General features: G+C 46.2%; 6 protein-coding genes across 6 annotated transcripts; all 6 read left to right on the forward strand.

Annotated features, from left to right (window-relative positions):
- The first annotated feature begins 354 nt into the window (after positions 1–354).
- On the forward strand, positions 355–2,374 carry F5147DRAFT_757178 (uncharacterized protein). The gene is made up of 14 exons (XM_041440369.1): positions 355–396; positions 448–538; positions 592–827; positions 889–898; positions 952–971; positions 1,023–1,055; positions 1,117–1,213; positions 1,269–1,297; positions 1,353–1,386; positions 1,438–1,467; positions 1,519–1,595; positions 1,649–1,703; positions 1,899–2,009; positions 2,107–2,374. Exons 3-14 carry the CDS (start codon positions 642–644, stop codon positions 2,292–2,294), a joined length of 870 nt encoding a protein of 289 aa, XP_041298810.1. The 5' UTR covers positions 355–396; positions 448–538; positions 592–641; the 3' UTR covers positions 2,295–2,374.
- Positions 2,375–6,929: 4,555 nt separating this feature from the next.
- Positions 6,930–8,953, forward strand: F5147DRAFT_767469 (major facilitator superfamily domain-containing protein; the record flags this gene model as incomplete). The annotated part of the gene is made up of 14 exons (XM_041440896.1): positions 6,930–7,105; positions 7,164–7,190; positions 7,240–7,369; positions 7,418–7,495; positions 7,548–7,632; positions 7,679–8,030; positions 8,087–8,183; positions 8,238–8,344; positions 8,388–8,431; positions 8,490–8,547; positions 8,595–8,626; positions 8,681–8,698; positions 8,749–8,816; positions 8,870–8,953. The coding sequence occupies 14 exons, from the start codon at positions 6,930–6,932 to the stop codon at positions 8,951–8,953; spliced, it is 1,356 nt and encodes a 451-aa protein (XP_041298811.1).
- A 2,328-nt stretch (positions 8,954–11,281) lies between these two features.
- Positions 11,282–13,332, forward strand: F5147DRAFT_565178 (major facilitator superfamily domain-containing protein; the record flags this gene model as incomplete). Its single annotated transcript, XM_041430746.1, has 13 exons — positions 11,282–11,451; positions 11,509–11,535; positions 11,587–11,615; positions 11,668–11,716; positions 11,765–11,842; positions 11,895–11,979; positions 12,026–12,378; positions 12,432–12,528; positions 12,578–12,770; positions 12,829–12,886; positions 12,934–12,989; positions 13,091–13,158; positions 13,213–13,332. The coding sequence occupies 13 exons, from the start codon at positions 11,282–11,284 to the stop codon at positions 13,330–13,332; spliced, it is 1,383 nt and encodes a 460-aa protein (XP_041298812.1).
- Positions 13,333–15,727: 2,395 nt separating this feature from the next.
- On the forward strand, positions 15,728–17,825 carry F5147DRAFT_183770 (uncharacterized protein). The gene is made up of 17 exons (XM_041428448.1): positions 15,728–15,802; positions 15,857–15,950; positions 16,001–16,062; positions 16,113–16,218; positions 16,279–16,288; positions 16,351–16,361; positions 16,414–16,446; positions 16,508–16,604; positions 16,660–16,688; positions 16,744–16,774; positions 16,826–16,858; positions 16,910–16,986; positions 17,040–17,094; positions 17,146–17,238; positions 17,290–17,400; positions 17,452–17,492; positions 17,554–17,825. The coding sequence occupies exons 2-17, from the start codon at positions 15,906–15,908 to the stop codon at positions 17,725–17,727; spliced, it is 1,008 nt and encodes a 335-aa protein (XP_041298813.1). The 5' UTR covers positions 15,728–15,802; positions 15,857–15,905; the 3' UTR covers positions 17,728–17,825.
- A 1,108-nt stretch (positions 17,826–18,933) lies between these two features.
- Positions 18,934–20,797, forward strand: F5147DRAFT_183803 (uncharacterized protein). Its single transcript, XM_041428449.1, has 15 exons — positions 18,934–18,935; positions 18,990–19,223; positions 19,287–19,296; positions 19,351–19,370; positions 19,423–19,455; positions 19,517–19,613; positions 19,669–19,697; positions 19,753–19,783; positions 19,838–19,870; positions 19,922–19,998; positions 20,055–20,109; positions 20,165–20,257; positions 20,308–20,418; positions 20,470–20,510; positions 20,573–20,797. Exons 2-15 carry the CDS (start codon positions 19,173–19,175, stop codon positions 20,711–20,713), a joined length of 822 nt encoding a protein of 273 aa, XP_041298814.1. The 5' UTR covers positions 18,934–18,935; positions 18,990–19,172; the 3' UTR covers positions 20,714–20,797.
- A 1,010-nt stretch (positions 20,798–21,807) lies between these two features.
- On the forward strand, positions 21,808–23,542 carry F5147DRAFT_832565 (uncharacterized protein). The gene is made up of 11 exons (XM_041443821.1): positions 21,808–22,138; positions 22,200–22,284; positions 22,341–22,481; positions 22,541–22,736; positions 22,786–22,939; positions 22,991–23,071; positions 23,124–23,187; positions 23,247–23,311; positions 23,359–23,390; positions 23,446–23,462; positions 23,512–23,542. Exons 1-7 carry the CDS (start codon positions 22,074–22,076, stop codon positions 23,185–23,187), a joined length of 786 nt encoding a protein of 261 aa, XP_041298815.1. The 5' UTR covers positions 21,808–22,073; the 3' UTR covers positions 23,247–23,311; positions 23,359–23,390; positions 23,446–23,462; positions 23,512–23,542.
- Positions 23,543–23,893: the final 351 nt, after the last annotated feature.

Consider the following 23,893-nt stretch of genomic DNA (forward strand, 5'->3'; position numbering starts at 1 on the left):
AATCGTAAGGCAGAACGTTTTCTGTTTGGAATGAACCCACTGCCCAGGCTGTATGACACTGGCCTCCGATCGTTGCTTTTTATTCGCACAGTTATGTTATTCCACTACAAAAGCAAACTTTCGTGATATCTCGTTGTAGGTTGTTGCAACGAAAGTGAGAAACGAAAGTCTATTATTGGAAGTTGAATAGCTTTCATCTGTAAACTCAAGTCCCAGCTTTGGAAACAACACTCACAGGCTCAGGTTCAGACACAGGTATGTGACAGACACAGGGTCTGTACCTTCGTCTCCTTCACCTCCTCACCACAAGATCAGGGCTCCACTCCCCCGCGCGCCTTTGTACGAAACATCACTTCTAGGCGCTCTACATATACCTGGATTTGTTTTCAATGTCAGGTGAGCATGCCATTGAATTTTTATGAACTTTCTGCTTATTAGCAATCGTAGACATATTACGTGGAATGATAGGAAATCGACCCGCAGGATTTGAGTTTTACGGTGTCATTCGCGAGGTGCTGAGGCCCTGAGTACTTATAAGGTCCGTGACAACGTTTGGTACTCTGCGTTCTATCATGCTGAGGTGCCTTGAAGCAGTCAAATATGTTTGACCGGTCGACCCTTGATTGGCATGTTACTGTATCATGGTGCTGTTGCTAAAGGCAGGCCTGATGAGTCAACTAGTCACGCTTGACCCTGATTGGAATTGTTATATATTCTGCTTACCAGGCACGGCGCCGTGCTCGATACTAGCACCTTCATTCGACTCTCTCTTAAACATGGATTCACAAACCTTCATCCATCTCTCAACCATCCTCCAGTCCCAGAATGTAAGTGACTGATATTCGTTGACATCTTCGTTTCACTCATCTATAATCTTGGCACTGGCAGTATTTTTTCGGTGCTGTCATTTCGACCATAATAATCTCTCATAGCTAACAGGGTTCGCGCTAGCATCACTAGTGGCCTCTTGGGTGCGTGCTCTTGCCGTTCGTCCAGTCGTCATTCATGACATCTCGTCACAGGTCTACGATTGTTTCCTAACCTTGGACCAGGAGGTGATTTCATCTTTGCGAGATATGATAGCATGTCTATCGATAGGCTAATTGTTGTGTATAGGTATCTTTGATTCATTGGCCACGGTGGAGCAAAGGAAGTATTCTTTATATCATGGCGAGATACATGCCAGCCTTGATGCTCTCTGTGCACTTATGCAGTGAGTCCAAATCGCATGCTCTATCATCAACTTGCAGCTAATAAGGATACTGAAGTGAACTATCTCCCGAATGAAAAAATTGTGGTGAGCATCAGTCGGAAACAATGTCACGTGCCATCCTGAGGATTCGCCGATGTAGACTTGTAAAATTCTACAGTCAATGTGGTATTGTAAGTATTGTAACAATAGTTTGCCAGTCCCGCCTCAAGTTTGTCCCTCAGGTGCTGCTGCATTGTGCGTGGCTGGTGCAGAAGGTATTCCAATGTTTATAGTGCATTCACGCAGAATACTCATAGGATCTCCAGGTATCTTCATGCTTCGTACCTATGCATTGTGGGGACAAAATAAATCCATTCTGGGCCTTATGTTGTCGACGGTACTGATGCGCATACAGTTGCGTTCCCGCATTCTGTACTCTGACGTACCTCACTTCAGTGCCTGGGGATCTTGAACATGGTAATAACACTGAAGGTTTGGAAGCAGTCGAGACGTGAGTGTCTTGAAGAAGAGCCACATGTAAATCGCTCAGTGTAGACGACAGTCCACCTATCAGACACAGGTGGCGGTTGTTACTCATTATCCTACAACACGAAGGCTGCATATAATTGGTCACTTCTAGCAGCATTAGAGCTTGGTGAGATCACGAAGCCATAAATGTAGTCGAGTGCTCACTTTTTTGCCTTAGAGATCATGGTACTCACCATGATTCGTGTATATTGGGCATACCGCGAAAGAAGGTGTCTGCTGCTCGATATCCTTTTACAACACAACATATTTTACTTTGGAGCTGGGCTAAGTAAGTAGTACCTTCATGACTGTCAACGGAATTAATTTTTCAATCCTAGTACTATCGGTGCTCAACGTTTTAACCATTCAATGGCTACCGGTGTGTAGAAACCCGAATCCAACTCGATGTCGGCTGGGGGTCCTGATACTTTTTTTACGCAGTTCAACTCCTCAAATATGTTTGCAACATTTCAAATCGTCATGCATACGATCCTCGTTACTCGGATGCACCTACAGCTTTGCAATACCGTTCGCGACTCCCCTGATCCCGGAACCACATCACATTCTCAATTGACAAATATTGAACTTCAGACGCGTTCGCATTTGAATGCATGATGATTCGATGGAACTTGTGCATTTCATTTTCATTCAGACTTTTTTTCTGTTGTGTTGCGACGAATCCAAGCTGTTGTTGGGCCATCAGGAAAAAGTGACGGATACAGGGTAGTATATAGTGCTTGCTAGGCTAACGAGTAAGAGGTGCATAACATTGCTGGAGTTTACGAACGAGGTTTCTCAGTCGAAAATTACCAGACGTCTCAGAATACGCTTATCGCTTCCGTCAGATTTGCATATTAGGAGCACCATCACTGAAATTCCCCAACTCGGATAAGGGCTGATAATGACTGACCAGGATGCACAAGGTCGCAAAAGGTGCACCAGGCGTATCAGTGTGCGGAAGGCGGGGGAAACAACTTATAAGATCTGGTTGAGAAACTCAATTGAAGATAAGATGGCGGAAGTTGGGTAAGTAACTCGTACCTTAGCGCAGATTTTGAGCTTAGAAGCATTGATATGCCAATACTACTTATATGTTCTGATCTGGTGATGAATTCTGATAAGACCATTTCATTTCGGTATTGCATTACATGGTATGAGCAGACAGTAAAAGTACATCTAAGAGCGGAACATGCACCAAAGCTTCTGAAGGAGACTCGGTATGACAACGACAACAAGAGGATGATTAGACAGCAGCTTGAATGCGAACTGCGAATGAGAAGTGGGATGACGACAAGAGTGAAACATGCAACGAGTGGACAGCAGCTTGAATGTTGCAAATGAGACAGACAGACAGACAGACGAGAAAGACACATCCTGAGTGAGAAAAATCAGTGTCGACAATGAGACGAACCATACACCAGCACCCGCATCTACCCCTTCTGAATAAGGCTTGCTATCTGCATGGGTTGCGGAGTTATGACTCGAACACGCTCTCATAGTCTACACATCGCCAATGACAACCTCCAGGGTGCCAGTTGCTGTTATCGATGCCAGGACTGGATGCTTCCAGTTTCGCTAACCTCTCGGTAACACAAAATCTCATCTGGACTTCCAGTGCAAATGAACTGATGTTTGGCTTTACCAGAGGGCCCATCTTCGAATCGCTGCTCACGTCAGTCATAAAGTACACTGACACCAGGAGACCTCACCTTCGAATGTACCCAACGACTACCTTTCCTGTACTTGACTACCGCTCGTGGAGACGCAGCCATGGCTTCCACATTGACAAAGGCAGCTGCCACGAAATCGATTCTGAAACCGGTAACGACTTTGAAGGGTCATGGAGAGTTGATTCAATTCATATCCTACTTTCCTGATGGCCAGCGAATGGTCAGCAGATCTGATGATAAGACCACTTGGCAATGGGATCTGAAGACGCGCACTCAGCCTTCCAGCGCTAACCACAAGAACAATTACTGCACATGACATGATGTAAGACCAGCAGAGGCGGCCACCAGGTGCGGCTGGGTTGGTATGTAAATGATACCCGGTATTGTGCATTGTAAGTTCCTACACAAATGATCAGCTATAGTTATAACTTATAAATGTGAAAAATTGTACCTATTGCACAAGATGTCGGACGCAGACACGTCGAGATAGGCATAGGCATGCACAAGCACACAGAAATGAGCAAAGATGCTTGTCAGCAATGTACGTACATGGATAAACGAAAACTTAGACGCACCTAGATTGCGCTAGTCTAGGATGGTTAACACCCATGTTTCGGAAGCTCGTTGGCTCCCTCTTCAGGTACTGTGAGCTGCGCAGAGTTCTGCATCAAATAGTTCGTTAGATTACGTGCCAAGGGAGAATTCACTTGGGAGGGTTTGGGTTGTCTAGCACGTCGAGTGACAAGATCTTTGGCCTTGCTGTGAAGTGGGGTGAGGGATCCTGGGCGGGATTGACCAGACGGCAGCTGGAGATCAGACAACTGCAGAGATATCAGATGCGAAGGAATGTAACCTGGTGAGCTTCTTACCTGGTCAATCATCACTCACCCAAGCTCAGGGAGGTCAGGTGTCAAAAGACTGTGAGATCAAATAAAGTCAATATATGCGCTATATTTTGGCATGTAATCTGAGAACTCACGATTGTGGATGCTTAGACTACTTGATTTTGCTCTTCCAACTTCGTTATGTGATGGCTTACCCCTCCAAAGTTCCATGTTCTGACTTTCAAGGGCACTAGTGATGACTCCGGTGATGTATATGTAGGGTGCTCACACTTTCCAAGTAAAGTCCCATATGACGAGAAATAATCAGAATAGGGATCAGACGAGTTTGAGTGCGACAGGCCAACATGGTGGTGGTAGGGCTAAGGGTTAAGACGTGACTGCCGACGAGATAATGTTATCAATATTTGGTGTTATTGACGTGATGTTTGGTTCACGTATCAATAACGCACGTGATCATCAAATTCACCGCATTACTCTCGCAAAATTGGTTGTATTCCTGTCAATTGTGCTATAATCTAATGATACAAATCCCTCGACTCACGATCAGAAAATGCGATATGCGACCAGAAAACATGATAACAATGCGAAACACGACAGGATCAACACGACGGCAGCAAATACAACGCAGCAACGAGGCTGGCAAGCAAGAGCAAACTGCAAGGCAATGAGGCAGGCAAGAGCAGGCAAGCGAGAGCAGATGACCATGAGGCAGGCAAGAGCAGGCAAGCAATAGGGACGACTAATACATTGAACCGTCGGCGATGTCGCTAGAGGGGATGTACCTTCGACTGTGGCAAAAGGGCCCATAGACTCATCTACTTAGTAAACATGAGTATATGCATTGAAAAATACCTTTTATACTACCTGAATCCACGAAACCCTCAGACTCGTGGAATCAGTGGAGGAAGGCGGCGGCGGCGGCAGGACAAGTTGTTGGGAAGAGAGTGGTAAGAAGAAAGGGGGGAAATGGAGTTGCCTGGAATTCCCAAAACATTCTAACTTTTGGTGTCAGTAGTAAAACTTGCCCAAACACAAGACTTCGTGATATTTACAGAATGTTGCGCGAGAAGCAGAGCCCAGCTGCAGAGTAAGCTGTGTGACACCGAACGACACCGAACGACGCGTAAATGTAACACTGTTGCATTGACGAAAACACGATCGACGATGCGAGTAACGCGATGCAAATCGACGACAATGTAATGATTTTGTCGTGTGACACATTGGTCAGTTGATATGGTAATAACATATCAGGGGACATCTGAACTTACCAGGGGCACGTCAGACTGATGGCAGCCTTACACGTTTAGGAGGGTGTTGAGGTATGTCTGAGGGAGTGTTGTTGAACCTGCCATCAATCGTCATCGCGTCATCAGTCCGTAAAAGTTTGTGGCGCGGGAAAGTGTCCGCATAAGGTAATTTCAGACTTGAGGAATTTTGGTGATGACGGGCCTCCGAGTCGTATTGCTGAAGTGCAAGGATCTTTGAATGACAACACTGTTCAAAAATCTTCGTACTTCTGCACATATCTAAGCTTTATTGTTTACAGATAGTCTGATCGGAATCTGTCAACCTTCACTAGCACTCATTACCATAGGCATCAGGGTTTCGACAATCGGGTCGGCCCGGAAAGCTTGTTTGCAAACTCTCGTCTTACACCCTGCCGCACGGTCGACAGCCTTTGAGAGCCAACAAATTGTCGAATCGCCACCGTCGTATTGCCATGTCCAATTTTCAGTGTGTGGAGGGGGGAGCAGAACTGACAAAACTCCAGGCTATGTAAACTATGTGGGCGACATTCCTTATCATAACATTGTCCCATCTATCATCCTCACTATTGTAATTGACCATCTCAACATCCTCCAAAATACGTGGTATCATTCTTTGTTCGGCCCGACCCAACTTGTCAAAATCAAAAGCATTTCCTTCGGGCACTTCAACTTCATCAATGCCTTCTTCAGACCTTTTCAACTCTTCAAAAACTGCGAGAAGGTCATCTGCATCACGGGGCTCGGTCGAGAGCAGAGGCGTCTACACGAAGTATGCTTCAAGATCCTGTGCAATCTTGGCATCGATATTTGCCAAACTCTTCACGAATGTACATGTAAGCACGTTGATGTTGGCATGGCGCGCGGACTTATCAGCCTCCGCCGCTTTTGCGGCGCTGTGTTATCGAAGGTTTGCACAACTTTCGTCGAGAAGTGAGATTACATTCAAAACTAATTGTGTTATCAGATCTGAATTACGTGTCCCCTGGAGTTCTGCCGCGCTCCCATTAGTTCTACCGTGAACCAGGCAGGCACAACCAGTTGCGCCAGACTTGTTGGCAGAACTTAAATTCTGCCAACGACACTATCAATTTGTTGATTTCCTTTTTCTGCAGAAAAGGAAGACTCTCGAGTCTGCCTTGGAATCACTGGACTTCCTTGCGCCCTCTCGGAGTGTGCTGTTGTTTGGCAACATTCATATGAACACGTCGATGCGCTACACGAGGTTGGTGAACCTTCCTGTATCTTTGTTTCAAGACTCCACTCGGCCCGGAACAAGTCTGTTTGCAAATTCTAATTGTGCAGGCCCTGCCAAAGTCGATATGTTGACGTTTCAACTATCAGTCATCTGACTGGACGATTATAGGATCGCGTACCTACAAATACCCAAGTACTGTACTTCTTGCAATTGTCAGTTCTCCTAGCCCATATGGCAACCGAATCTGAGCCTCGAACGGTTTATGCAGAAGAGACTCGCCTCCAAGAAGACAAAGGACATCCAGAGGTCTTCGAAGAATGTCAAGCCACCAAGGATTGGGACCACCCCTCAAACCCGCCTGAGTTTCTCGAAGGTGGTTGGGCAGGTTGGGCAACTGCTGTTGGAGCGTAAGAAGACTCATACTCTTTTTGGACGCGGGGCCTGGTTCTAACTTGATCTACTTAGCTTTCTTGTGCAGTTTTGTGGCATTGGGTGAGTCCGGTGCTAGTAGGGAATGGTTCTGGCTGACTCAAGTCGACAGGTATACTGCTTCGTTTGGTGTCTATCAAGGTATTGCTCCAGACAAAAGCGAGCATGAAACATTCAACATATTGCTCTCCAGACTTCTATACTCAACATTACCTGACAAACGAGACGTCGTCTGCTATATCGTAAGTCTCTACCTGTGTTTCCATAGCGGGTATCCTCAAGACTTGTAGATGGATTGGGAGCACAACCGCTTTTTTAGACTTGACCGTGGGCCTCGTGGCAGGTTTGCTACACGACCGAGGATATTTGTGAGTTTATATTTGTCGGAGGTTCTTGATGATATTCAGCAAGCTTAACTAGCTACCATCTCATGATTGCCGGTTCGCTTCTGGAGGTTTTCTCTCTATTCATGCTATCTCTGTCGAAACCCGATCAGTACTACCAGGTAACTTCCCCCAATTTTAAAATCTCATTTTCTGACTCAGTTTTAGATTTTTCCTTCCAAGGCTTAGGCTTGGGTATCGCAGTTGGGCTCACGTATGTCCCTAGCGTCGCTGTCATCTCGCATCATTTCCAACAGAGGCGCACACTGGTCATGACGTTCATCGCCATAGGGGCATCGCTAGGTGCTATCATCCATCCGATTATACTCAATAACCTCCTCAACGGCCCTCTGGGTTTCGCTAATGGCGTCCGTGTAAGCGCAGGGTTGATCAGCTTGTTTCTCTTAACTGCATGTCTATGCATGCGAACTCGCCATAATCCGCCGGCGACACCGGTGAACTCTATCGTGGGGGCTAGAAAATGTATTCGCGATGTACCATTTATGCTCATGGTAACAGGGTGAGACTTGCAACGTACTACCTTCTCTCGAATTCCTCCAAATAACCATCCCACAGGAGCTTTCTTTTCCAGATCGTCTTCTACTACCCATTATTCTTCTTTCAACTCGACTCTATCAAGCACAGTATCAGCATTGACTTTTCATTTTACTCTGTGAGTTCTAGTATCACGCAAGTCATCCGCGGCGTCTGCTGACAGGATCTCTAGTTAGTAATTTTAAATGGGGCCAATTGCTTAGGGCGATTCACGTCAGGATTTATTGCGTCATTCACAGGGGGTCCCGAACTTAATGATATTTGCGACATTCTCATGCGGTGTGCTCATTTTTGGCATGATTGGGTTGAGTAGCTTGGCCAGCGTCGTTGTGCTTGGGATGGTGTATGGCTATATTTCAGGGCTGAGTATGTAATTTTTCCAACATGGTGTCTAAGTTTCAGATGGGTTCATTATTTCATGTAGGCAATGCGATGGGGGCTCCACTTATGGCTCTTTTGACGCCTGACCTCTCTGAGCTTGGGTGAGTGACCGTTTGAAATGGAAGGTTCGAATTAATCTGGATTATAGCGCGCGGATGGGAATCTGTTTCTTTGCTCTGGGTGGGTATTATGATTATTTCGACGGTTCTAAATTGTCACTGATCGCCTGTGCAGGATTCGCAAGTTTGATAGGTAGGTTTAGTGGTGTCGTTTCTTGCTTCAAATTCTAACACTGTATCCAGGAACACCCATATGCGGCGCTCTGCTCACATCCAGTTATACCTGGTGGGTACCGGCTCTGTTCTCTGGGGTGAGTCGCTACTGTATTCTCCAAAATTCACGTCGATTCTCACTGCCCAACAGATCGTTTCACTGGCCGGTAGCATGATGTTCATCTTCATGCGATATACGTTTCTCAGAAAGCAGCGCGTTCAAATTGACGTATGATCATTGGACGGCCAGGCTGTGAGTTGAGTCGTGAGTGAAGCTGTTATGATGTTTACTAGTCTGCTGGACTTGGACGAATCGGAAGCTCCAGGAGAGCGCAATGTATCAACAATGATCGTAAACGACTGGCGAAAAGCCCTTTAAGAATGTAACAAATTCATGCCTGGATACTCGTCTTGTTTGCTTTTCTGACTCGCATCATACAATTAATGACCAGTGCAGCATCTTGGATCCGACAAAAAGTCGCGAGTGCATGGTATTTGATATAGATATCCCAGCGATAACAGATTCATCTTGAACGTGCGCAGTTAGATACTGGGTAGTCGTTTGAACGTTTTAAGTGGGGGTCCATGAAGGTTACCACCTGGGAGGTATATGCATGAGCGCAAGATTAACAACAAAGGATAAAACAAAGAACGAAATAAATAAAACAGACCTTCCGCTCAACAGCCTCCACATCCCTCGTCACCTGAGTCATCTCCACTGGATCTAGAAATGTCTTATTCCACATAGACATTCGTAATAGCCGTACACTTGATATCTAACCAAACAGCATCCACCGGAAAACCCTCGTCGTCGAACCTATGCGCGTCGTCTGAACTGACGTAGTTCTAGCGGCACCCGAGCCGCTTCTATAATGACAGACGCGGGCATATATAACAGGAACGGATGTGGAATGATAGTTTTTGGGAATGTGCTGATCGCAGTGACATCATCAGAAGATTCAGAACACCAATATTAAAGGCCTGTATGCATGAACCACTCGAGAGGAAAATTACTAGGACTTTACTTACATAAGAAATAGCCGCAGGAACATGGGGACCGGGAGTCCGGAGGTAATCGGATCAATCCGTGTGTGATTTTTGTTTGGCAAAGCCCTTCGAGGATCGTATGTAACTTGTAAGGGCACTAGCCAACTCGCCGGGTAATCTTTGTGTCCATAAACTTGTCTCTGTTCAACTCAATGATTTCAACTTTCCTATGTCTTATGCTGACTCTTGCTCACGTTCTCTCGTGTCCCACCCGTCTCTGTGACCAGCCTAGTCCCGCTTTCCCGGTGCGTCACAGTAAGTGTTGACCACAGCTTTCGAGTACAATGTTTTATGGCAGCATGCCTATGGCGGGTGTAACGGTGAGCACAATGAGATGGATATGCAAGTTGTTCACTTACCTTTTACACCTGCATTGGGTTGTACGTGTCTAGAAGCATGTACTTCATATGTACCACCACGCACAAGCCGTGCATCAACTTGGTTCCTTGGCCTGGCGACAGTCACTTCAGCCTGACAGCAGGTTATTTTCCCATCCACGACCGACCTCCCCCGCCTCGGCTCAAAATACGTTTCTCCTGGCCAAATGATGCGACCATGGAGAAGATCTATGATATTCTCGGAATCTGCGCTTCTGTATGTCTTCGTCGTATCATGGTGTATACATGCTTGCTGCCTCCATCAGAGCTGCACAGGAGCACGGCCCCCGAGTCCTATTCGATAATTGTTGAAACGTTGAAGTGCAAGGATTTTCGAACGTCACTTTAAATATCTTTGGCACAAATTTTTCTCAGTGTTTTAAATGTGTCAATTGAGGGATTACACCATCGCGCGGATTGTGTTGTGCCGAGATCAGAGAATGTGTGCTCTATGCCCTATAATCGAGAGCATCGTCACGGCAAAGACCTTGAGTAGGTGATTTTTAGAATTGATTGGAACAGTGATGCGAGCGGGCGTTCTCCAGCATACCATATCATCTGACGTGAGTTTATTTTCATGTTCTATGGAATTCAAAATCAAATGTGTTATCAGATTTACAAAACATCTCCGCAAGTCATGAATACGCTGGAGTTCTGCCAGACCGGTATCTTCAAGCTTCAAGACTCACCTGTTCTTGAGCTCAGCCTTTCACGTACCATACTATGCTTCCGCAGAGATAATCAACGTATGTAACACGTCACCCTCCTTTGCATAGGGAGTTCAAGCTGCCTACGAAAAACTGACAGCAACGCACAGATTGGTATTTCGAAATCTGGGCTTACGCAACAGTTACCAAACGAGCTCAAAGTTTGCGCGAGTTCTGCCGTAGACGAAGCACGACTTGAACAGTTTTTCCAGACCGGTTTCCGGGTTCTGCCAACAACACTATTCTTGTTTCAAGAATCGACTAGGCCCGAAGAAATGTCTGTTTGCAAATTCTAATCATATAAACCCTGTAAAAGTCAATATCTTGACGTTGCCGCCGCGTCAGTTGTCCGACTTGACGGACATATGGTCATGTCCATACAAATACCCAAGATACTGTACTTACAGTCATCGTCAGTTCTCCCAGCCCTAGATGGCAGCCGAATCTGAGCCTCGAACAGTTCATACGGAAGAGACAAGCCTCCAAGAGGAAAAGGGGTGCCCAGAAACATCGGAGATATGTCAAGTCACCAAGGATTGCCCCTCAAACCCCCACGAGTTTGTCGAAGGGGGTTTGACAGGTTGGGCCACTGCTTTTGGAGCGTAAGAAGACTCATACTCTTTTGGACGCAAGGCTTGGTTCTAACTTGACCTACTTAGCTTTCTTGTGCAGTTTTGCGGGGTGGGGTGAGTTTGGTGCTGGTAGGGAATGGTTCTGTAGCTAACTCGAGTTGACAGGTATACTGCTTCATTCGGCGTCTATCAAGGTATTGTTGCAGACTAAAGCGAACATGGGACATTTAACACATTGCCCTCCAGACTTTTATACCCAACACTACCTGATAAACGAGACGTCGTCTGCTATATCGTGAGTTTCTACTTGTATTTTCATAGTGGAAATCTTCAAGACTTGTAGATGGATCGGGAGCACGAGCGCTTTTTTACTCCTGTCCGTTGGCCTCATGTCAGGTTCGCTGCACGACCGAGGATATTTGTGAGTATAAATTTGTTGGAAGTTCTCCATGACACCCAGCAAGCTTCACTAGTTACCATCTCATGATTACCGGATCACTTCTGCAGAGTTTATCTCTGTTCTTGTTGTCTCTTTCAAAACCCAATCAATACTACCAGGTAACTTCCCCCAATTTTAAAATCTCATTTTTTGACGCACTTCTAGATATTCTTCTCGCAAGGCTTAGGCTTGGGTATCTCATTTGGGCTCACATGCATCCCTAGCATGGCTGTCATTCCGCATCACTTCCGACGGAGGCGCACACTGGTTATGACATTTATAGCTATAGGCGCATCGCTAGGCGCCATCATCCATCCGATCATGCTAAATAACCTCCTCAACGGTCCTCTGGGATTCGCCAATGGCGTCCGTGTAAGCGCAGGGTTGATCAGCTTTTTTCTCTTAACTGCATGTCTATGCATGCGAACTCGCCTTGATCCGCCGGCGACACCAGTGAATTATATCGTGGCGTCTAGAAAATGTGTTCGCGATGTACCATTTGTGCTCATGATGACAGCGTAAGACCTGCTACGCACCTTCTCTCGAATTCCTCCAAATAACCATTCCGCAGGGGCTTTCTTTTCCAGATCGGCTTCTACTACCCATTGTTCTTCTTTCAACTCGACTCCATCAAGCACGGTATCAGCGTTGATTTTTCGTTTTACTCGGTGGGTTTTAGCACTACGCAAGTCATTCGCCTTTTGACAGAATTTCTAGTTAGTGATCTTAAATGGGTCCAATTGCTTAGGGCGATTTACATCGGGGTTCATTGCGTCATTCACGGGAGTCCCGGAGTTGATGATAATGTCCTCGTTCTCGTGCGGCGTGCTCATTTTTGGCATGATTGGGTTGAGTAGCTTGGCCAGCGTCGTTGTGCTAGGCGTGGTGTATGGCTATGTTGCTGGGGTGTGTAAGTACTTTTTCCCATACGGTGCCCAAGTTTCAAGTGAGTTCATCGTTTCACGTAGGCAATGCATTAGGAACTCCACTTATAGCTCTTTTGACGCCTGACCTCTCTGAGCTTGGGTGAGTGACCATTTGAAGTGGGAGGTACGAACTAATCTGGATCATAGTGCGCGCATGGGCATCTGTTTATTCGCTCTTGGTGGGTATTACGATTACTTCAATGGTGTTCTAACTTGTTACGCGATCGCCTGTGCAGGAGTCGCAAGTTTGATAGGTGGGTTCAGTGATGTCGTTTCTTGCTTCATACTCTAACCCATTATCCAGGAACACCCATATGCGGTGCTCTGCTAACAACTAATTATATCTGGTGGATACCGTCTGTGTTCTCTGGGGTGAGTCGCTACTATTTTCTGCGGAATTCACGTTGACTCTCAACTGCATAACAGATCGGTTCACTTGCTGGTACCATGTTGTTCACCATCATGCGATACAAGTTTCTGAGAAAGCAGCGCGTTCAAATGGACGTGTTACCATTAGACAATCAGGCTGTTGAAGTTGAGCCATGAGTGAAGTTGTTATTACATCTGTGCTACCTGCGTTATTGTTGTTCCAATCCTTAAATGTTTCGATAAGTATATGGATACTGGTGCGTCTTGGTCCTAAAAACCGGAAGGCTAGGTCGTCCAAGCTTTCGACTTGACATTAAACAGTGCCGCTGAGCCCTGCTGACGATAGAATACCCTTTGTATCGCCTGTTAAGGGAAAAAATATCGTCCTTTGGGGTCGAAGACCCTGTGTACCCGCCTAACCTATCGTGTGTGTACCATGCATATGTATTTGATGAGCCATCCGTCTACTTAACGTCTAAGTGCGAGGTACGTCGGCTTCAGGTGCTACTTATTGCGTTCATACGTCATGCTGTGTTGTACTGTCCTTGAGGGAGGGATGTTCCTGCAACCAAGTATCACCATTTGTATGTGTGTACGTGGGGGGAAGGTGAAAAGTAGCATGTACGCACTTGCGAAGAAATGAACCCTCTGTGACAGAACTCTGTAAAGTATAAAACTCATCAACCCATAGGATACAGGTTTTAAGTGGGGGTCCACGATGGTTACCACCTGGAAGGTGTGTACATAAGCGCGAGATTCGTAACAAAGGATAAAAGAAAGGAATAACGAAACAACACAAGACTGACCTTCTACTCAACAGCCTCTACATCCCTCGTTCTCCACCAGATCCGAGAACGTCTCCTTATTCTACATAAAACACTTGTGACCCTCCGCATACTCGATCCAACCAAAAGATACCCACTGGAAAACCCTCGTCGAACTTATTCTGCACACTGCACGCGTCGTCTGAACTGACGTAGTTCTAGCGGCACTGGTGATTCCAGTGGGCTGGGAGGGGTGAGCGTATTGCGTGAAGATGTCGGTGGGTGCTGGGCATGGAGTAGGAATACGTCCAGGATCCCATCTAGTGCGTTTCTACGTCGTCAATTTCTACATGAGCAATAGAAATCCATGTTTCCGACGCAAGAGCATTGGAAATGGCCACTGTCGACGTAGCAGAATGAACGTGCATGAGCAGGATCGAGCCGTAGAGAGAAGTCGGCAAATCTGAGAGGTGTTCAAAGACGTCCGCGTTGTAGATACGGAAGGGGTCTGTGTACCTTGGTGGGACCTGTTGTAATTGGGAGGGAGAGGTTCATGGTATGTTCTTGGATTCTGTATATGTAGTCGTGGCGGGGAGGGTTATGTCGAGGGAGAGAAATTCAGGTCCTGTGGGCATTTGGTGTCGTAGTCTTAGAATTGATATTGGGCGTGGGACATACCTTTGGGTTTTGTGTCTGTCCATGGGGAGAAAGTTTCGTCCCAGAAGACGTCTTGCGTGTTGCCTTCGAACCATGCTGCAGGGTTGACTTTGAGAACGGATTGTCCTGCGCCTTCGATGTTCGGCTAGTTCAGAATCCTCCTTGGTTTTGAAATACTCCATGAGCTCTATGTCCTTTTTCGGTCCATAGACAGCCTCGGCTTTTCCCCGTCAATCGTCCAGACTCCAGAAAACATCATCGCTCACCAAAGGTTCTCGGCTAAGCACCCACTAAACAACTTCATTATATCACTTCCCCACTCCATCCTATTCGTCCATTGGCACGCGCACAATGCCCTCCTCGTGTGTATTTACATCAAGCACGAATTTGAGGTTGGGATAGATAGTAGACGAGCGAGCGCTTGTGGTAAACCCTAGTTGACGAGGGCCAAGGTCTGGGGGTTTGATTGAGCATGGGGAGCGTGCTGCGAGGGTACGTTCTCTGCGACAAAAATGACAAACTGACAACTTTGCATGTAGCATCCAGTCATGGCCACGCGCAACCTATTGCCAAGGACTTTGATATGATCTTGAAGACCGTAACCTACGCGATATGTAAACCCAATCTCGACTTCAATTTGTATTTTCCACTGGTTTGTTGCCTCGGAGCCAAGGGTGATCACTCCTAAGGTACACTGACGTACAACACTGATCTGCCTACACCTCATACGGTACTGAAATCCAGTGCTTAGTAGTATGAACTTTGAAGAACTTGGCCCTGGCAGGATAGACAGATCATAGACGAATGGAAATACGTGGACTATCGTTCTCTTTTCGGAATAGATCGACACTACAAGCGCTCGGCCGGTGACCTTCGGTTGTTGCTTTTTATTCAGTTATGTTATTCCACTACAACAGCAAACTTTCGTGATCTGTCTTGACTCTCGTTATAGGTTGTCGCAACGAAAGTGAGAAATGAAAGTCCGCTATTGAAATTTGAATAGCATAAACTGAAGGAGTCCTAGCTTAGGAAACAACGCTCCCAGGCTCAGGTTCAGACCAGACGTGACAGGGTCTGTACCTTAAGTCGTTCCTCACCACAAGATCACGACTCCACTCCCCCGCCTTCGCATTCATACTAATCCAACGCTCCCTCCTCCCGTCCAGAAGTCATCTTAACATCATTTCTAGGTGCTCTGCATATGCCTGGATTTTTTTCAGTGTCAGGTGAGCATGCCGTTGAATTGTTATGAACTTTTTGCTTATTAGCAGCAATCGTAGACACATTACGTGGAATGATAGGAAATCGACCCGCAGGATTTGAGATGCTATGGTATCATTACGCGTGGTGCTGAGGACCCTGGGTATCTATAAGGTCCGTGGCACGTTTGATACTCTGCGTTCTATTGCTGAGGTGCCTTGAAGCAGTCAAAAATCTTTGACCGGTCGACCCTTCACCGGGGAAAAAAGAAATTATATAGTACGAGGTGAGATACACTTGACCCTGATCGGAATTGTTATATATTCTGGCTACCAGGCGCGGCGCCGTGCTCGATGGCATACTAGTGCCTCCATCAAACTCTCTCTTAAACATGGATTCACAAACCTTCATTCATCTCTCAACCACCCTCCGGTACCAGAATGTAAGTGACTGATATTCGTCGACATCTCGTTTCACTCATCTATAATCTTGCCACTGACAGTATTGTCTCGGTGCTATCATTTCGACCATAATAATATCTCATAGCTAACAGGGCTCGTGCTAGCATCACTAGTGGCTTCTTGGGTGCGCGCTCTTGCCGTTCGTCCAGTCGTCATTCATAAACATCTCGTCACAGGTCTACGATTGTTTCCTAACCTTGGACCAGGAGGTAATTTCATCTTTGCGAGATATGATAGCATGTCGATCGACAGGCTAATTGTTGTGCATAGGTATCTTTGATTCATCGGCCACGGTGGAGCAAAGGAAGTATTCTTTATATCTTGACGAGATACATGCCAGCCTTGATGCTCTCTGCGCGATTATGCAGTGAGTCCAGATCGCATGCTCCATCGTCAACTTGCAGCTAATCAGGATGCTGAAGTGAACTATCTTCCGAATGAAAAATTTGTGGTGAGCATCAGTCGGAAACAATGTCACCTGCCATCCTGAGGATTTGCCGATGTAGACTTGTAACGTTCTACAGTCAATATGGTATTGTAAGTATTGTAACAATAGTTTGCCAGTCCTGCTTCAAGTTCGTCCCTCAGATGCTGCTGCGTTGTGCGTGACCGGTGCAGAAGGTATTACGATGTTTATAGTGTATTCACGCAGAATACTCACAGGATCTCCAGGTATCTTCATGCTTCGTACCTATGCATTATGGGGACATAAGAGATCCATTCTGGGCCTTATGTTGTCAACGGTACTGGTGCGCATACAGTTGCGTTCCCACATTCTGTACTCTGACATACCTCACTTCAGTGCCTGACGATCTTGAACGTGGTAATAACACTGAAGGTTTGGAACCAGTCGAGACGTGAGTGTCTTGAAGAAGAACCACATGTAAGTCGCTCAGTGTAAACAACAGTCCACCTATCAGACATAGGTGGCGGTTGTTACTCATTATCCCACAATACGAAGGCTGCATATAATTGGTCACTTCTAGCAGCATTAGAGCTTGGTGAGAACACGAAGCCATAAATGTAGTCGAGTCCTGACTCTTTTGCCACAGAGGTCATGGTACTCACCATGATTCGTGTATATTGGGCATACCGCGAACGAAGGTGTCTGCTGCTCGATATCCTTGTACAACACAACATTTTTTACTTCGGAACTGGGCTAAGCAAGTGAAACCTTTATGACTGTCAAAACGGAATTAATTTTTCAATCCTAGCACTATCGGTGCTCAATATTTTAACCATTCAATGGCTACCGGTGTGTAGAAACCCAGATCCAACTCGATGTCGGCTGGGGTCCTGATACTTTTCTTACGCAGTTGAACTCCTCAAATATGTTTGCAACATTTCAAATTGTCATGCATACGGTCCTCGTCACTCGGATGCACCTACAGTTCTACAACACCGTTTACGACTCCCCTGAGCCAGGAACTACATCACACTCTCAATTGACAAATATTGAACTCCAGACGCGTTCGCATTCGAATGCATGATCATTCAAATTTTATCTTCATTCAGATTTTTTTCTATTGTGTTGCAACGAATCCAAGCTGTTGTTGGGCCATCAGGAAAAGTGACAGATACAGGGTAGCATATAGTGCTTGCTAGGCAGACAAGTAAGAGGTGCATAACATTGCTGGAGTTTATGAACGAGATTTCTCAGTCGAAAATTATCAGACGTCTCAGAATTGAGGCGCAACTCAAACTACCTAAATACCGAAAGAGTTGACCACGATGTTAGAGAAAAAGGATAATTTCAAATCAAACAAGCAAGTAAGGAGCAACTCGTCCGACCCGCTGACATACTTATATTTTTTGCCTCTCACTATGTACTATCATACAGCACCAATACAGTGTGTTGCATATGAGATTGCAGTACCTGTTTTTGAAAACTGGGCCTCGCTACCTTTACCGGCATCTTTACACCCACCGTGAGTCACTCACACGCGTATTACAAGATGTCACATCCCTTCACCTAATTAGGGTGTAAAGGTGCCTTTGAAAAACACGGTACTACTGCAATCTCATATGCAACATACTGTAAAGGAGGCTATGCATGAACCACTAGGACTTTACTTACATAAGAAATAGCCGCAGGGACATGGGGTCCGGGAGTCCGGAGGTAGTCGGATCAATCCGTATGTAATTTTTGTTTCTCCTCCATCGCTAATGCAGTGAGTGTCGGGGATCGTACTATGTAGTAGTGCCAAAGGGCACCAGCCAACTCGGGTAATCTTTGCGTCCTCGGATGCCCCACAAACTTGTCTCTGTTCAACTCAATGGTTTCCTGACTCGTTGGGTGTGTGGACCGAGCAGCTTTCATCGGCAAACTGAAGTCCCGGCTTTGGAAACAACACTCACAGGCTCAGGCTCAGACACAGGGTCTATACCTCCGTCTCCTTCACCTCCTCACCACAAGATCAGGGCTCCACTCCCCCGCGCGCCTTCGCATTCATAATCCAACGCTCCCTCCCCCCGTCCAGAAGTCATGTTTTATTCTACTTGTAAGCATTATTTCTAGGTGGTTTGCATACGCCTGGACTTTTTTTCAATGTGAGGGGAGCATGCCGTTGAATTGTTATGAACTTTCTGCTCATTAGCAATCATAGATATATTACGTGGAATGATAGGAAATCAACCCGCAGGATTTGAGATTTACGGTATCATTACGCGGGGTGCTGAGGCCCTGAATACTTATAAGGTCTGTGACACTTTGATACTCTGCGTTCTATCGCGCTGAGGTGCCTTGAAGCAGTCAAAGATCTTTGACCGGTTGAACCTTGATTGGCATGTTACTGTATCATGGTGCTGTTGCTGAGGGCCTGAGGACTAAGGCCTGATGAGTCACGCTTGACCCTGATTGGAATTGTATATATTTTGCCTATCAGGCGCGGCGCTGTGCTCGATACTAGCGCCTCCATCCTACTCTCTCTTAAATATGGATTCACAAACCTTCATTCATCTCTCAACCATCCTCCAGTCCCAGAATGTAAGTGACTGATATTTGTTGACATTTTCGTTTCACTCATATCTATAATCATGGCACTGGCAGTATTTTTTCGGTGCCATCATTTCGACCATTAATAATCTCTCATAGCTAACAGGGTTCGTGCTAGCATCACTAGTGGCTTCTTGGGTGCGCTCTCTTGCCGTTCGTCCAGCTGTCATTCATCAACATCTTGTCACAGGTCTACGATTGTTTCCTAATCTTGGACCAGGAGGTGATTTCATATTTGCGAGAGATGATAGCATGTCTATCGACTGGCTGATTGTTGTGTATAGGTATCTTTGATTCATCGGCCACGGTGGAGCAAAGGAACTATTCTTTATATCACGACGAGATACATGCCAGCCTTGATGCTCTCCGTACACTTATGCAGTGAGTCCAAATCGCATGCTCTGTCGTCAACTTGCAGCTAATCTGGATACTGAAGTGAACTATCTCCCGAATGAAAAATTTGTGGTGAGCATTAGTCGGAAACAATGTCACCTGCGATCCTGAGGATTCGCCGATGTAGACTTGTAAACTTCTACAGTCAATGGGTTATGGTCAGTATTGTAACAACAGAATTTTCCAGTCCCGCTTTAAAGTTCGCCCCTCAGGTGCTGCTGGATTGTGCATCACTGGTGCAGAAAGTATTATGACGTTTATGGTGTATTCACGCATAATACTGACAGGATCTCCAGGTATCTTCATCCTTCGTACCTATGCATTATGGGGACAAAAGAAATCCATTCTGGTCCTTATGGTGTCAACGGGACTGGTGCGCATAGTACAGTTGCGTTCCCACATTCTGTACTCTGACATACCTCACTTCAGTGCCTGACGATATTGAACGTGGTAATAATACTGAAGGTTTGGGACCAGTCGGAACGTGAGTGTCTTGAAGAAGAGCCACATGTAAATCGCTCAGTGTAGGTCGACGACAGTCCGACTATCAGACATAGGTGGCGGTTGTTACTCACTATCCCACGACACGAAGGCCGCATACAATTGGTCACTTATAGCAGCATTCGAGCTTGGTGAGATCACGAAGCCATAAATGTAGTCGAGTGCTCATTTTTTGCCTCAGAGATCATGGTACTCACCATGATTCGTGTATATTGGGCATACCGCGAAAGAGGGTGTCGGCTGCTCAATATCCTTCTACAACACAACATTTTTTACTTCGGAACTGGGCTAAGCAAGTAGTACCTTCATGACTGTCAAAACGAAATTAATCTTTCAATTCTAGCACTATCTGTGCTCAATCTTTTAGCCTTTGAATGGCTATCGGTGTGTAGAAACTTGAATCCAACTCAATGTCGGCTGGGGATCCTGATACTTTTTTTATGCAGTTCAACTCCTCAAATATGTTTGTAACCTTTCAAATCGTCATGCATACGATCCTCGTGACTCGGATGCACCTACGGTTTTGCAACACCGTTTGCGACCCACCTGAGCCCGGAACCACATCACTCTCAATTGACAAATATTGAATTTCAGACGCGTTCGCCTTCCCATTCGAATGCATGATGATTCAATGGAATCTGTACATTTCATTTCCATTTCGACATTTTTTTCTGTTGTGTTGCAACGAATCCAAGCTGTTGTTGGGCCATCAGGAAAAAGTGACGGATACAGGGTAGTATATAGTGCTTGCTAGGCTAACGAGTAAGAGGTGCATAATATTGCTGGAGTTTACGAACGAGGTTTCTCAGTCGAAAGTTATCAGACGTCTCAGAATTGAGGCGCGACTCAAACAACCTAGATGCTGAAAGAGTTGATCGTTAGAGAAAAAGGAGAATTCCAAACCAAACAAGCAAGACCCGCTGACATACTTATATTTTTTGCCTCTTACTATATGGCACTATACAGCACCCTCGCCAGTGTCTGTTCCTTCCCAGCCTGCACGGGCTTCGGCTCCTTCACGCTCTTCGCAAGATCAGGATTCCACCCCCCGCCTTCGCCTTCATAATCCACCGCTTCCGCCCGTCCAGAGGACACTAAAATCCGCCTTGGACGGGATTCGCCACAAAAAGTCTTCCGTACCCGATACGAAAAACAAGCGGTACGTCCGGACGCATAATTTCGTTTCTAGTGTGCTACGTGCGAGCACCGCCAGGGTACTGGCAGTAGCCGAGGGAGGGACGTTCCTTCGTTGTGCTTGGCATGGTGTACGGCTATATCTCATCAGGGAAAGCCTCCCGCGCTAACTTAGATGTAAATAGACAAAATACTTCTAAGTCAGATAAATTTCGGTTCCCAGAAAGGGTTAGAACCCGGTATGCCATCTGGATGACCAATGACAGACACCGATGGACTTCGATGTTTGAAGTTTGAAGTTTTCGAAAATCTCGGTCTGGCCAGCTCAGAGAAATCTCCAAAAATTCACCATTGATTATATGGGCCGCACGAGCCAGGGTCGGATAGCAAACTCATGAGAGTACAATGACTGTGGTCATCGTTGTCCCCATCAGCGAAAACGAAGTGCTCAAATTCGAGGTGAGTGCGTTGCAATGAGATGCCCAACATAGAAGATGAAGCAGAAAGGACAATTAAGAGCTCACGAAGCTCCCGTTTTCGCTGCATAATGGAATGGTACCTTTGTGCCCAAATGGATTCCGTCTCATAACAACACCGCCGATATCTTGACTAAGGCACTCGCTCGTCCGCTTTTCTTGAAGCACGCCACTGGACTCGGAAGTACTGGTGTCTAAGTGAGGGTGTGTGTTGGAAGAAGTAATATTGGAAGCACCGTACCGGAGGAAGCATTGTACCCACAGGGGTACGATTAACGTTCCTTCTTTTCCTCACTTGCTACCGCTTATCATATCTTGCACTACGACACCACATGTCATGCTACCGTACGGTACAATTCTTTCCGTTAGCTTCTTCGTCCTTCTTGAGCAGTACTTATACGCGTCAGTTCCCCGCTTCACACCTCAGCATTGTTTCTCCAACTCTCGCTGAGACTTGTTCTAGCGCCGACATCTCGCATCTGTCGCACATCATGCCTCCCATTTCCAAACAACAACGAAGACTTTTGGAGCTAGCAGGAGATGTCAAGGTGATGAAGGTTGAATGACGCCGAATTGTTCACAGCGCTGATCAGCCTCTCCTTAGCACACTTCCTTCTCTAAGGTGGATTCAACAATGCTCGCTTCAAAAGCCGAAGCACTTGGACTTACCGGTATACCAGGGTGTCTTCCGATTGAGACTACCCGATTTCTGATAAGTTTAGTGCGCGGCTGCGTCGCGACGGTGGTATGTTCATACGGTGGCTGATTTCCATGATCGACTGTATACTCATTTAAACTCCAAAGACGGAAGCTGGATGTCGCATCTTGATCAACACACTCTTGTTGAGAGTTGTATCTGTCATGTGTCCGGATACCGCGACGGTGAACATAATTCCAGAATTCCCTATCCCTAGCACGATCTTCAACCAAGGGTCTGCCAGACGTTCGTTCAGTGGCATTGTCGACTTCCTGGTGACTAAACTCCCCACTCCGTACACCGGTTAGTCATTTTCTGTCGCGTGCTAGAATGGAATTGAACCGTTCTTTAGGATTCCTCCTGACCAATCCGACCAAAACACTGGTGGATCTCGGAAACACCCAGGAACCAACATCGCCCAACATCTTCGAAGCCAAACGCGATAGAGTTCGGGAGGGTCTACCTCAAGCTACAATTGCTGCGGCTTCGTATTGCCAATTGCGGGGGTCAGCTCTCTGTCGCTCTATGTTCCGTGACGTAGTCTAACTTTATGATAGCTTACATGTCATCAGGGGTGTTGTCACCAATGGAGAACAGTGGATTTTCTTCGTGTACAGAAGGCACACAAATGATACTGAGTGAGCTCTATTTCCCGCATGATATGAGCCGCCTGCAACAAATGCGAGATAGTGCTGCATCGTGTCAAAACAACTCAAACCATTCTCGCACAACAACGCACGAGTCTCAGGGCTGAGTAAGTAATTTTTTTCAACATGGTGTCTAAGTTTCAGATGGGTTCATCATTTCATGCAGGCAATGCGACGGGGGCTCCACTTATGACTCTTTTGAGTCTTGACGCCTGACCTCCCTGAGCTTGGGTGAGTGACCGTTTGAAATGGAAGGTCCGAATTAATCTGGATTATAGCGCGCGGATGGGAATCTGTTTCTTTGCTCTGGGTGGGTATTATGATTATTTCGACGGCTCTAACTTGTCACTGATCGCCTGTGCAAGATTCGCAAGTTTGATAGGTGGGTTCAGTTGTGTCGTTTATTGCTTAAATTCTAACTCTGTATCCAGGAACACCCATATGCGGCGCTCTGCTCACATCCAGTTATACCTGGTGGGTACCGGCTCTGTTCTTTGGGGTGAGTCGCTACTATATTCTCCAGAATTCACGTCGACTCTAACTGCCTAACAGATCGCTTCACTGGCCGGTAGCATGATGTTCATCTTCATGCGATATATGTTTCTTAGAAAGCAGAGCGTTCAAGTTGACGTATGATCATTGGACTGCCAGGCTGTAAGTTGAGCCGTGAGTGGAGCTGTTATGAAACTCATGATGTTTACTAGTCTGCTGGACTTGGACAAATCGGAAGCTCCAGGAGAGAGCGCAATGTATCAACAATGATCGTGAACGACTGGCGAAAAGCCCTTTAAGAATTTAACATATTCATTCCTG

The sequence above is a fragment of the Suillus discolor genome (genome assembly GCF_016758755.1).
Source record: "Suillus discolor strain FC423 chromosome Unknown F5147scaffold_3, whole genome shotgun sequence".
NCBI lineage: Eukaryota > Fungi > Basidiomycota > Agaricomycetes > Boletales > Suillaceae > Suillus > Suillus discolor.

Bases quoted from the DNA above. Each gene is read 5' to 3' on its own strand.
- F5147DRAFT_832565 (XM_041443821.1), top strand. From the start codon at position 22,074: ATGCTACCGTACGGTACAATTCTTTCCGTTAGCTTCTTCGTCCTTCTT. The intron at 22,139-22,199 runs GTCAGTTCCCCG...GACTTGTTCTAG, and splicing joins CTTGAGCAGTACTTATACGC to CGCCGACATCTCGCATCTGT. The intron at 23,072-23,123 runs GTGAGCTCTATT...AATGCGAGATAG, and splicing joins AGGCACACAAATGATACTGA to TGCTGCATCGTGTCAAAACA.
- F5147DRAFT_183770 (XM_041428448.1), top strand. From the start codon at position 15,906: ATGGTATCATTACGCGTGGTGCTGAGGACCCTGGGTATCTATAAG. The intron at 16,689-16,743 runs GTGAGCATCAGT...TTGCCGATGTAG, and splicing joins TTCCGAATGAAAAATTTGTG to ACTTGTAACGTTCTACAGTC. The intron at 17,401-17,451 runs GCAAGTGAAACC...TTTCAATCCTAG, and splicing joins TTACTTCGGAACTGGGCTAA to CACTATCGGTGCTCAATATT.
- F5147DRAFT_183803 (XM_041428449.1), top strand. From the start codon at position 19,173: ATGGATTCACAAACCTTCATTCATCTCTCAACCATCCTCCAGTCCCAG. The intron at 19,999-20,054 runs GTGCGCATAGTA...ACCTCACTTCAG, and splicing joins TTATGGTGTCAACGGGACTG to TGCCTGACGATATTGAACGT. The intron at 20,511-20,572 runs GTGTGTAGAAAC...TTTTTTATGCAG, and splicing joins TAGCCTTTGAATGGCTATCG to TTCAACTCCTCAAATATGTT.
- F5147DRAFT_757178 (XM_041440369.1), top strand. From the start codon at position 642: ATGGTGCTGTTGCTAAAGGCAGGCCTGATGAGTCAACTAGTCACGCTT. The intron at 1,056-1,116 runs GTGATTTCATCT...TGTTGTGTATAG, and splicing joins TCCTAACCTTGGACCAGGAG to GTATCTTTGATTCATTGGCC. The intron at 2,010-2,106 runs GTAAGTAGTACC...TACCGGTGTGTA, and splicing joins TTACTTTGGAGCTGGGCTAA to GAAACCCGAATCCAACTCGA.